General features: G+C 34.5%; 1 protein-coding gene across 1 annotated transcript in view; it reads right to left on the bottom strand.

Moving 5' to 3' along the window:
- The window catches only part of LOC122803998 (cilia- and flagella-associated protein 221-like), a 1,154,724-nt gene that overhangs the window by 335,755 nt on the left and 805,766 nt on the right, over positions 1-13,203 (bottom strand). The window contains exons 10-11 of the mRNA XM_044073679.1: positions 11,351-11,548; positions 5,965-6,123 (exon numbers count right to left, since the gene is read on the bottom strand). Coding sequence (XP_043929614.1) covers positions 5,965-6,123; positions 11,351-11,548 — 357 coding nt within the window. The remainder of the gene's footprint in view (positions 1-5,964; positions 6,124-11,350; positions 11,549-13,203) is intronic.

The following is a 13,203-nucleotide window of genomic DNA, read 5'->3' as shown; positions in this document are numbered from 1 at the left end:
TGAATATAGTGTGCCATATGGAAATAAACACAATTAGGACAAGAACAACTAGAAAAACATCTTATTATATTGTATGGGATAATTTACAAAATTTGTTAAAAAAATTCTAATTTCAATAGCATGGTATTTTAGTTTAATTAATTGATCTGATTGTAGTGGATGTCTTTTTAAATACTTTAGTTGTTTTGTTGAATATTATAATAATACCTATTTTTAATTACTTGTATAAAATTGTTATGATATTTCTCTTATATGTTAAAACAATAAACCTGTTTTGAAAAAAAAAAGAAAAAAACAGTATATAATTAAAGATCTATTACCATGAATGATATTCCAGTTGAGGCCCCTTCTTTAATTGCAGATATGTTTAACATCCATTTTTAAACACTGGAAAGGATCACAAGTCAGTAACCAAGCATGACCCCCTGCGAGTTTGGAGACTGTCCTTGTATCCTGGAAGTGGATGCTAAGGAATCCCTAAAAAAAGTTAAAAAGACTTGCACAGTGGACCCTGATAGTATATCTGGATTATTAATTAATACACTTATGGATGTCTTACTTTCCCTTTTAACAATAATGTTTAGTCAATTACTAATCAGAAGGTTTGTACCCGAAGAAAGGAATAAGTTCTATGTGCTACCTGCTTATAAGGGTGGTAACAGACACAATATTACTGGTTATCATTCTATTAATCTAACCTCAATAACAGACAAGTGTTTTGAACATTGCTTATTATATAGTTAATTAAAAGCAACAAATAAAGAGCTCATGTTGATTAAACTCATTACGGGTTTATAAAAGTTTGTTCAGCTTTAATGTGTCAATTAAAATTTTATGACAGGATGTTTAGTCTAACTGACCAAGGTACAGACTGTACTGATGTATATTTAGATGTGCTGAAGGCTTTCAGAAGAATGTCACACTGGCAAATATTGAATAAGCTATCCAATCTCAAGATAAATCATTACATCATTAGATGGACTGAGAGCTGGTTAATCGCCAAGGCACAATCAGTGGTATTAAAAAGTATTGGCTCTTCTTGAAGAAATTTACAGCTGATGTTCCTCATGGTTATGTTGGGTACTGTTCTCTTAAGTCTTGTACTTTTTTACTTTCCAATGTTGGCTACATTTTGGCCCTGCAAGTATGCAGTTGATTGCAAAAATGGTGCAACATTTCAGGATGACAGTGACAGTGACCTAAGCCACTTAAATGTCTATCTAGATTAAATAAAAACTTGGTTGGAAGGCAAGCGATTAAACTTCAACACAAATAAATCTAAAATCATGTCATTTGGTACAACTATGGATGTGTCTCTGTTAGTTTAGTATGCATGAAGCTATCTAATTGTGAATACATAAAATATTTGGGCAGCACTATTGGAAAGGACTTATAACTTTGGGATACATAATGGATATTAGACATAAGACTGTGGAAAGCTGGGTTAATATTTAACACAATAATGACAATGAATAAAGACACAATGACTCTCCTATTTAAGTCTACAGCGAGGCCTGTAATCAGGTACAAATAGGTCATCTGGAGCCTACTTTTGACAGAAATGGGTCTCCTAGAAAGTGTACAAAGGTAATTTTTAGAAAAAGATAAGTGGCTGTAAAAACCTGGATTAGTACCACAGATCAATAAATTTAAACATCTACAGCACAATGCACAAACATTGGAGATGCAAGCTGTGCTAGTTTTAAGGTCTGTGGGTAATCCAACATTAAAAAATAAGCATGGTGTAAATTCTGGCATACAATATCACAATAACAGATTTGGGATCCACTATTTAAACTACCACTGAATAAACTAAAAGGAAGAGACTCTTTTTCTTAAAGAAAATACCTAAATTATTAAATAAATTGCCAAGTGAAATTAGGAGTGTGAAAACATTAACAATTTTCAAGGTGAGTATTGATAAATATATATATCAGACAGGAAATATATATATATATATATATATATATATATATATATATATATATATATATATATATATATTATATATATATATATGTGTGTGTGTGTGTGTCTGATGGATCTACTTAAAGTAGTTGAATGCTACTTCAGTTGACATGCATATTGTCACATCAAAAACTACTACGCATGCACTGAGAATTAATCTCAGTGCAAGCAAAATTAAAAAAAAATTAAGAAAGCATCATTTGTCGCAGTGGGCAAGCCATCCCGAACCCCTATACCCCTTGCTAATTATATATTATAACTCCGAGATCATGCAATCCCCAGGGAAAAGGCTATCTTCCCCTACCAGGGGATTGTCGATCTTGCACACCTGTCAATATTCTGCTTAGTCAATCAAACTATGTTGATTAAACAGATGTCAGGTCAACTAAACAAAATTTCAACCTTATTCAGCTGGCCCATATATCTATGTATATATATATATATATATATATATATATATATATATATATATATAATATGTACACACACAGATATATATATAGGGTCTATATTAGATCAATGAACGCTTAAAAAAGCGAACAGTGATTAATCGACCCTATGTAAGCGAAAGCTTACAATTTCGAACTGTCCTAGGGAAAAAAAATCGCTGTTCCAACAACAACAAATAAATAAATAAAACACTTTAAACATTACATTAAGTAGGGGGCTTCGCCCCCACACCCCCTACTTAAATATACCAACTCCGAGACCGCTCTACAGTGCCAAAAACAGCAAAGTAATGAATATATATATATATATATATATATATATATATATATATATATATATATATATCTGGATTAAAGGAAAATGCATTTCTTATTTAGAAGCCTAATCAATAATATCCAGGATATGACAATATTATATCTTAATTCCCCAGATATTGGATTGGGTAGTATCAGGGTAGTGGGTCTTTGGGGGTTGGAGCTCTGAGTCATTTTACAAACTGCCTCTGTCTACAAGGGACATGTGCAGTACCACAGCAGTGAATTTACCATTCCCAATCCATGTATCCAAAATTCTTTTTGAAGTGAGTGAAGGATGGGCTTGTTTTACAAAGATGGGAAGTTTATTCCATAAACAAGGCAGCTGTTGGGATATGAATCTGTCTCTCCAACATGTTGTGTTAGCATTACAAATAAAGTTCAGGTCCATGGAACATGTAACCCTTGAATAATTTTTTTTGTGAATATGTAACATTTTCATCAGGGCTGGATCAGAGAATGCCTTGTAGGTCAGTCAATAAACAATATGAGAAGGGGTTAAGGGATAGAGCCTTTAGCTGGTCTGCATAAGATACGTGTCTTATGCTTTGTATTTTTCTAGTGAGAAACCTCTGGGGCCACCCCAATTAGTGTAAGTGTCTGGTTAGGTGCATGCAGAAGGGAGCATTGTTCTCGATTATGGGCCTGATAAGGGCCAAGTACAATGGCGCTATGACTTTCTTTGATCTTGATATCATGCCTTTACTTATAAGTTGTGCCACACAGAAGGATTTCCTCACTACTGTAGCTATCTGCTGGTTAAAATTTAGGATACTATCTATCTGTGTTCCTAGGTCCCTCACCACTGGGTCCACTTTCAGGGGTGTGCTATTAATATTATAATTTGCAGGGATATCTGATTTAGTGAAAGGTGTGCTCTGCTCAATAGGGGCATAGGAAATTAACTTTCTTGGGTGGCATAAGCCAGGGAACCTTGTTGGCTAGGCTTACTTAGGCCCTTGGGCCGAAAGCCTAGTACCTACCTATGAACCTATGAACCTATTACACATTTTTTAGCTTTTAGTCTCAGACCATGGTTTTGGCACCAGTAGTTTGTTATTTTCACGCCTGTTTGTAGGATGTCAAACATCATTTGGGGATTCTTTTGACCCATCTGCAGTGTAACTGCAAATTTATGTAACTTATATGATTTTAGACTGATTATGTCATAATTTCTTAACTATTTTAAAAAAGCTGGTGGATATGTATTATCTCATGAAGCTGTTATTTGTATTAAAGTTTGTTTTAATTTGTATAGAGTCCTCTGTGGTTAAAGATAAGCCTTCTGTAAGGAAATACATAGCTCACAATCTAGAAAATATTTCATGCACCAAATTAACAGGACATACACCACAGAAAACATATGCAAATAATTTGTGCTATTGTGGAACCACTCTATTCAGGTGGCGGTATATGCTCTAATTCACTGTATTTTTTGCTGAAAGAAAGCAGTACTTTTCCCAAAGAATGGCACACTTGCTAATTTTGCAAGAAACATTTGAGGACCCTGCCAAATTTGGTATGTCTTTTGACTCAGTCATGGTCTACCAACCTTTGTATTATCTTTAATATGACCAGCTTGCAGACTTCAACAAGAACTTCCATATGTTAGAAAGACATTTCACATTATGCAATCCATTTGGCTAGGATTGTTTTTCTGCTTGCCTTAAAAGGGGCCTGTGAGCACTAATGTTACTAAATGTATGCCTTCATGTTTCCTATTTCTGGTTGCTATTCTACTAGTTTTCTTCAGAGATCAGTTCAGGTAATCAGCCCAACTCCCATTATCCCCTTCTCCAAGATAAGAAAATGTTGTCCCTATGGGATTCAACTTTTAACTCAGCTGATGGATCTCCATCATCTCACTGTGTACATATACAGATCACAGAACAAAATTTTAAAAATTAAATGCAAATATTTTGTTAATAGCACATCCCTAGGTCACTTACCGATTTTTTGATCTTCTTAATTTCCATATGAGTTTGTTACTGCATTTTTCTGTTTCTGCCTCTCTAACAGCTCACATCTAAACACTTGTGCAAATCAGCATGTGTGTGTGTCTCTCTCTCACTCTCTCTCTCTCTCTCCAGCTACTACTTTTCAAATTAGTTCAAGAGTTGAGCAATCAACAACATATTTTTCAGGTCTATATTATAAAGATGAAAGTTTACTTACCCGAATACCTAAACATCGACCCATCTTCATCGAACCGCATATACACCAAATGCTCTAAACCGTGAAATTCAAAAAGTCGAACTCTCATACTTGTCCCACCCCACCGCACGCTACATACTACCTACACAAACAAACTAAATAAACCACATACATACACTAACCAAAACCCTACTTCTAACCCTAAACTAAATCCTACTTCTAACCCTACACTAAATCTTACATATACCACCATGTATGCACTTAACCCGCACCCTAACCCCAAGGTCCGTAACTATCACACACTTACCTTAAAAAGCTAAACCCAAACAAATTAAATAATCCAGACACATACACTTAACAAAACCCTACACTAAATTTAACATACATTACCATCTATGCACTTACCTTAACCCGCACCCTAACCCTAAGGCCCGTAACTATTGCACACTTACCTTACGGAGCTATACTGTAGAAGGCCAACCATGACGATTCGACGTTTCTGCTTTCGCGCTTCTGGATGATCAATGTTTTCATGGTTCGATGAAGACTGGTCAACATTTAGGCATTCGGGTAAGTAAACATTCATCTTTTTAATATAGACCCTATTTTTCTATATAAGTAACCATACAGGACTCAGTCATTACTGTTTTTATTAATACTGTGGCAATAAAAGATCCACTTTCGATACAAACTGTGGCAATAAAAGTCATACATACAACTGTGCTAGTCTGCAGGTTGATAATAGTTCGAGTGCTAGTAAAACAAGTTTATGTCACTGACTACATTTGTAATAGCTCATTTTGCTCTTATTAAAAAACAAACAAGCAAAAAAAACGTAATTTAGTACTGCGTAGCTGATTATTTTAAATCAGGATTTTTCTTTCAAAATGTATATTTCAAATATATGATTAATATCATGCATAACTGAGCTTATATTTGCAGGTTATTGCAACTGCCTTGGCTGTGTGCCAATATGTATCAGACAACCTCTTAATACATATGTTTTCAGCAAATGTAATGTTTTGACAATAGTGCTAAGACATCTTAAATCAGTGTTACTCTTTTTTACTACCCTTACCTCATGGTCTAAGAATTGCTTTTGAGTGCTAGGGATACTACTGCCCCCTGTACAGTCTCTGGTCACTTTGTATCTTGGAAGAGGGCAAAGATGGAATTCAATGTCTGTTTCTGTGTAGGAAAGAGGTTGCTTTCTGGCAAAGAGTCCTGGAACTGGATTCTAAGAATAGACATACAAAGATGAATTAATGGCATTATACTCCATAAAACCATGATGGGTTAAATGTAAGAAACCATTAAAAACAAATAAAAGTTGGAAAAAGCATTGTCAAGGGTGTTTCAGTTGTAAACATGACTGATATTTTTCAACATTTTAAACAAAGCTAATTCTTAAAATCAGATATAGGTAACAATTTGCTGCTATTAATCTGGAATTTATAGTAAATGTTATTCAAAGCCATTACTGAAAACAAGTACAGCAGACAGCACTCAACCTCTTAGCACAACAAATCTGGACTAACCCAAAAATAAAGGGGTACACAACCCCAAAATAGGGACAACTTTTAAATATTGCTTTTATGAACTTACAAAGTTGCTAGAATAAAATGCCTTGTGCTACCATTCATTTTTCTGAAGGATATGAAGTCTGAAACTCAAATGCCTGTCATTCTTTAATTAATTCTATCCTCACTGATTTGCCATAAAAATCCAGAAAACTCCAAATTTTATTTTGATTAGCTCTGATTAGCTACAAATATTTTACTTTGAATACCTCTGACTTTATCCTTCGTGGTTGGTATCTCACTCTACTAATTATTACTGTTTTGGAGTTTTTGGTGAGGAAACCATCCAGCAGGGACGCCGACTATTCTCTTCATATTTGCAGTTTTCTTTTTGGTTGGCAGTCCCAGCACACGATGGAGCCAGCTGTTCATCACGATCTGGAGCCGAGGGACACATCCACGTTATGGGATGGACTTATACATCTAAACAAGAACCCTTTATTGTCTCTGGATTTAACAAGTGAAACGGGGCAAGCTTGTCCAAGTGAAAATGGTGAGAACCTCTCTGATTTCTATCCTTTATTGAAATCTTTAGAAGACAATCTATATCAGCTTCAAAGATACGCCTGGCAAAGGTTACATCTAGAGGCGTGTATACATTTCAAAGTAGTCCCCAGAGGCATGCGGGTGTTTTGCATGCCTACCTATGGGGACTCACATCCTGAACTACTTAAACAGTGGCAGGACTTGAATATAGAACTGGGGTTTAGCTACGCTAAGTTAATGTTAAACTATTTCTTACCCCTGGAAACAGATCTGAGAAATAAAACGGACTTGATACATAAACAGATACTTGCTGTGCCTCTGTTGAGCAGTGACACTGAGGTAATCCCTGGGGTATTGAACGTTTTGTTTCGGAATATTGTTTAGATAAAATCAACCATGTGTTTTCACAAGTGAATGCGTTTAGTGATAGACTCAGAATCACTAAACAAAAGAAATTACTACGTGATTATAATGATTTTCAGAAGGGCCAAGTGTTCATTTGGCCCAGGCATCAAGCATCTCATTCTCCGACTTTATCATCACAGTCGGAAACATCTATAACTACTAATAGACAGAAACAGACAGTTAATACTCATACTGTTGTTCAACCATTACCTCAGATGCCAGCATCTATGTTTCACAGAGAAGCAACTACGTTAGCTTCTTCGGGAGCTACCAACAATGAAATAACAATAGTTGACACACCCCCTCCTAATCAGGAGGCGTTTTTCACTCACCCATTAGCTCCAGCTGCGGGAGCTATCCCTAAGAATGCTTCCAGTGCATTACCATCTTCGGCAACTTTTTTACCGTACCAGAAACGACAGTTTACTCAACAACCAAGAGGGCGGTCTCACAGCAGGGATTCCCGCAAGAGGAAATATTCAGCGGAACAGTTCGTACAAAACAGAAGAAAAAAGAACTGACTCCCAGTTTGCTTTTTAATTATTCTTGTCATATACTGGATGAACCAAGCATCAGTGTCCTGAACCGAGGACTCAGTTTTATACCAGCGACTCCTGCTACATTAACAGCTACGCTGACTGACCTAAGATTATTTTGTAGGAAATTGAGTTTGAAACTGTTTTTTAATAATGACATCAATAATAAGCAGGAAGTTACACGCTACAGAAGTAGGAGTGCTTTTACAGCGATCATGCCAGCACATATTGAATGTTTTCTAAGGGTTTGTGAAAACCAGTATTACCAACTGTTTAACAACATGACTAAGAAAGGAAGATTTTATAACCTTTCATCAGCAGAAGTACGTTCTTTAAATGAACTTACACAGAATCCATACATAGTTGTTAAACCGGCAGATAAAGGAGGGGGAGTGGTAGTTTTAGATAGTCATGAATATGTTACCAGTATGCTTGACATGTTATTAGAAGTTGATACATATACTCCTATAACTCATATTGTGAAAACAGTAAAAGATGTTCTTTATGACCTCCTTATGTGTCGCCAAATAAGCTTTGAAATTTTTGAATTTTTAGATATAGAACATCCCACGATACCAATAATTAAAGGGATACCAAAAATACATAAGGAAGAGTATCCTGTCCCCCTCAGACCTATTGTATCAGGGGAGAACTGGATTACAGCACATATTTCTACTTTTTTAGAAGATACCTTGAGACCAGTAGTAAATCAATTTCCTACCATACTTAAGGATACCTATGATCTACTTAACAGCATAAATAAGCTAGAAATAGACAATAGACGGCAGAATATACTAGTAACAATGGATGTAAAGAACCTATTTACATCAATACCGAATGACATCGGTATAGAATATATAAGAGAACTTTTAACTAAAGAGACAACTTTTTCTAATGATAAAGTTATCTTAACATGCCAGCTTTTAGAACTTGTGCTTACGAATAATGCTTTTATTTTTGGCGATACTTATTATTTGCAAAAATGGGGGGTAGCCATGGGCACCCCCTGTGCAAATACTTACGCCAATTTGGTAGTCCTTTGGTGGGAGAAGCTACATCTTTTCAATCATGAGAAATTCAAATTTGTTAAGTTTTATAGGCGTTTTGTGGACGACATTATAATTATTTGGGAGGGTACTTTAGAATTATTTGAAACATTCTTACAATATTTAGAAACTACTACGACATTTTTAAAATTTACTAAAGAAACTTCTATGAAAGAAATAAATTTTCTTGATGTCACACTTAGTTTAACATCAGGGGGCAACATTGCTTCAACCCTTTATAGGAAACCGGTTTGGAAAAGTGCCATTCTGACATTTGATAGTATGCATCCAAGACATACCTACTATGGCATAGTTAAAAGTCAGTTTATAAGGATACTAAGACTTTGTAGTAAAACTGAAGATTTATTGAAGGAAGCCCATTCCATGGAAGCCTTGTTCATTAATAGAGGTTATGATCCAAGAATGGTTAGAAACATCAAACAAGAAGTCTTAGGAGATATAATACCTATAGAAAATAATGACATCAATACATGTTATAATCAACATTTTTTTAGTAACCATAAAAGGGATGACAGAGTTGATAATTACATACAATATACCATCACTTATACTAGTGACATAAAAAATATACAACAGATCATCCAGGATAATTAGAATATTTTAACTATTGACTTAAAAACGAAAGAAATAGTAGGTAAATACCCCAGGTTTCTATATAAGAACAGCAGGAATCTTAAAAGAATTTTGTGCAGTGATCATAACATTATGTTGGATGGAGAAGGTAATGGAATGAATAGCACTTATATATTGAATAAAGGTACATTTCCATGCCATAATTGTAACAGATGTAAATATATAACAGAAGTGCAACCTTTTAAACATCCAAACACTGATTATGTTTTTAAACCACACTTTTATGCTAGTTGTAATACACGTAATCTAATCTATCTTGCTACATGCACAGTATGCCAGGCATTTTACGTAGGACTAACTAAGAGGAGGTTACAAGAACGAATATATAACCATTTATATGATATTCGCAAGGCTGTGGAAACCAACGCACTAGCCAAACACATTATTGAATATCCTACTCACTCATTTCGTTTCAGAGTTTTGCAAGTGCTACCACAGAACATTAGAGGTGGGGACTCAAAGAATGATTTGGCCCTTGCAGAGTTGAACTGGATATTAAAATTAGGCGCACATATATTTCCAGGCATAAATAATTATTTGACCATTAAGCCTGTATTGCTTTCTAGAAAATTATTGTTTTACTTGCATTTCATTGTTATTTAACTTATTCTATACATGCTGAACATAAGCATATGGTTATTTGATATTCAACCACCATATATACATACTTACATTACATGCATACAGTTCATATTATTATGTGCAATATACACACATTCATTTTACTTCATATAAATTCTTGATTTATGTAAATATATATGCACGTAAGAAGAATATGTACGTATATATATTACTACCAATTTTATATTTATTGTTATACAAAACTTGCTATAAGTACATTTTTATTTAGTGATAACATCTAAACTTGAAAATACAGCATTGTCAATATGAAATTTGTTTACGATTAATAGAACTGACAGCGTCGTAGGTCACTATATTAACTGTTTTCTTTAAGCACTTTGTACATAAATTATACAAATGATTTATTTGGTATAGATTTGGATGTTGTTCCAACCAGAAACATATGCAGATATAATATACTTTATTAGTTTTGCCAACCAGAATTAAATATAATTTAAATATAATGAATGCATGTATCTTTAAATAATATGTTTTTTTATATTTTCCATCTTATTTTTATTTTTATTGACAAATATTTAAATAGGAATGAGTTTTTTACATTTTAGTTATAAACAAAGTATGTATAATGCATATAATTTTAACTGAAGTTTTTAAAGGAATTATTTTATCTTAATTAACAAGTTTCCCGCGCTTAGCGGATGTATAAATACATAACAGCTGATCAGTAAATATTATCTGATGAAGCGTGGATGGACCACGCGAAAGCGCTCATTTTTTGTTAACTCAAATAAAGCTTTTGGATATCATCTAAGTTGCCAGAGTTTCTCTGATTAGCTACAAATATTTTACTTTCAATACCTCTGACTTTATCCTTCGTGGTTGGTATCTCACTCTACTAATTATTAGAACTTACAAAGTTGCTAGAATAAAATGCCTTGTGCTACCATTCATTTTTCTGAAGGATATGAAGTCTGAAACTCAAATGCCTGTCATTCTTTAATTAATTCTATCCTCACTGATTTGCCACAAAAATCCAGAAAACTCCAAATTTTATGAGAAACAGAGCAAAAATAGGAAGCAAAAATCTGGACAGTTGAAAGGTATGGTATTACACTTCACACTTTCTTTTATTATACAGAGATGAGGTAAGAAATATTGTCTGTTTTTTTACTTACAAAGACATGAAGAGGGTGATAATCTGGAGGTTTCAGTAGAGCTACAGGTGGAGTTAATGTTAAAGGACCCATTAGCTTTTCAGTAGGTTTTTCTGTTTTGGATTGTGAAAAGTCTTCATGCTGTTCCTCAAAATCTTCTGACTGTGTATTGGGTCCAAGATGTATTTTGTCAGCCGGCACTGCTGGAACTAGTTCATCCTTAAACAAATTCCATCACAAGAAACATAATATCAGAATATGTCGAAAGAGGCTAAGAGAAAAAAACAGTTAAGTAAAACATGCAAAATCACTGTAAACATTCATCAAGCATACAGTACTTTGGGCAAACATAATGAAGGCTGTTGTACGTTACATATTATACAATGACTGTCCATTAATATTCAAAAGGTAGCATGCTGATTGGTCAGCCCAACCAGTGTGCCAGTTGTAAATTCGAGCAAATACCAAGGGAAAAAGGTCCGGTCATCCGGACTTTTTTCCATTAATATATGCCATAAAAATGTCACTTTGCCATCACTTAAATAAAAAAAATAATAATAATAATAATAATAAACTTGCAAAACCAGACACTTGAAACCAATGAGAGAGATGAGACAGACAAAATAAAAGCATAATCAGGTACATTATGAAAAACTAGAGAAATGTACCTGATTATTCTTTTATTTTCTATGTCACATCTCTCCTGTACCTTCAAAGTGTCCCAGTATCTTTTTTTAATTAAAAACAAAAAAAGCAATGGAGATCTTCCTTTCTCCATTGCCTCCTATTCACAGCACCTGTCACATAGCACTGATGTACTGTGGATGTGTGGGAACGAAAGTCCCAGACGCATGTGTCGTACATGAAAAAAAGCAGTGGGATGTCAGAGGAAAGCAGAAGAACACCACTGAACTGTCACACAATGATATTATTTAAGAAAAGTAAGTAATTTTTTTCTTAAATAATGTCATTGTATAATGGCAATAACCATGATTAAATGCGTCGATATTACAAAATCAAAGCTTCAGTTAATCAAATAAGTAAAGCTCGAACTTGTAATATCAACAGCTAAAATTGTCAAATGGCCAATTCAACCAAGGGAAACACTTCCCTTGGCCGAATCAAAAAAAAAAAAAAACTTTACATCCGAAATCAAGTGGAGGGCTTTGCCCCTCACAACCTCCAATATGGGGGAGCTGTGCCCCCCCAACCCCCTACCTAAATATACCAACTCTGAGATCGCTCCAAATTGGACAAACGGGAATACTCCACAGAACAGTCAAGTTAAGTGTTTCCCTGGGTTAAATCGGCCATTCGACAATTTACAGTTTCCATATTACAAGTTTGAACTTTACTTATTTGATTAAGTAAAGCTTCGATCTTGTAATATAGAACTGATTAAACTACACCAACCATGGGTAAATCTTCAATATACCACACCCACATCATCAGTTATTGCTATATTATACAATGACCCCCATCAATATTTCAAAACGTGCATGCTGATTGGTCAGCGTGCCCGTTGTAAATCAGACTTATACTAATGGAAAAAGGTACGGTTGCCCAGACTTTTTCCATTAGTATAAGTCTTTTTCTTTTTAGACAGCAACGGAAAACGGAAGAGCTCCGTTGCTGTAATCTCACTATGTTAAACAGGTTTAACATAGAGAGATAGCTTAAAAAAAGCAATGGAGATCTTCCTTTCTCTGTTGCTTTTTTTAAAGCTGTCTTGCTATGTTAAACGGGTTTAACATAGCGAGACAGCTTTAAAAAAAGCAACGGAGAAAGGAAGATCTCCGTTGCTTTTTTTAAAGCTATCTCACTATGTTAAACTCTTTTAACATAGCAAGACACTTTTAAAAAGCAACTGAGAT

This window comes from Protopterus annectens, chromosome 6.part0, assembly GCF_019279795.1.
Source record: "Protopterus annectens isolate FY-2018-M chromosome 6.part0, PAN1.0, whole genome shotgun sequence".
Taxonomy (NCBI): domain Eukaryota; kingdom Metazoa; phylum Chordata; order Ceratodontiformes; family Protopteridae; genus Protopterus; species Protopterus annectens.
This window is presented reverse-complemented; position numbering and strand designations above follow the sequence as displayed.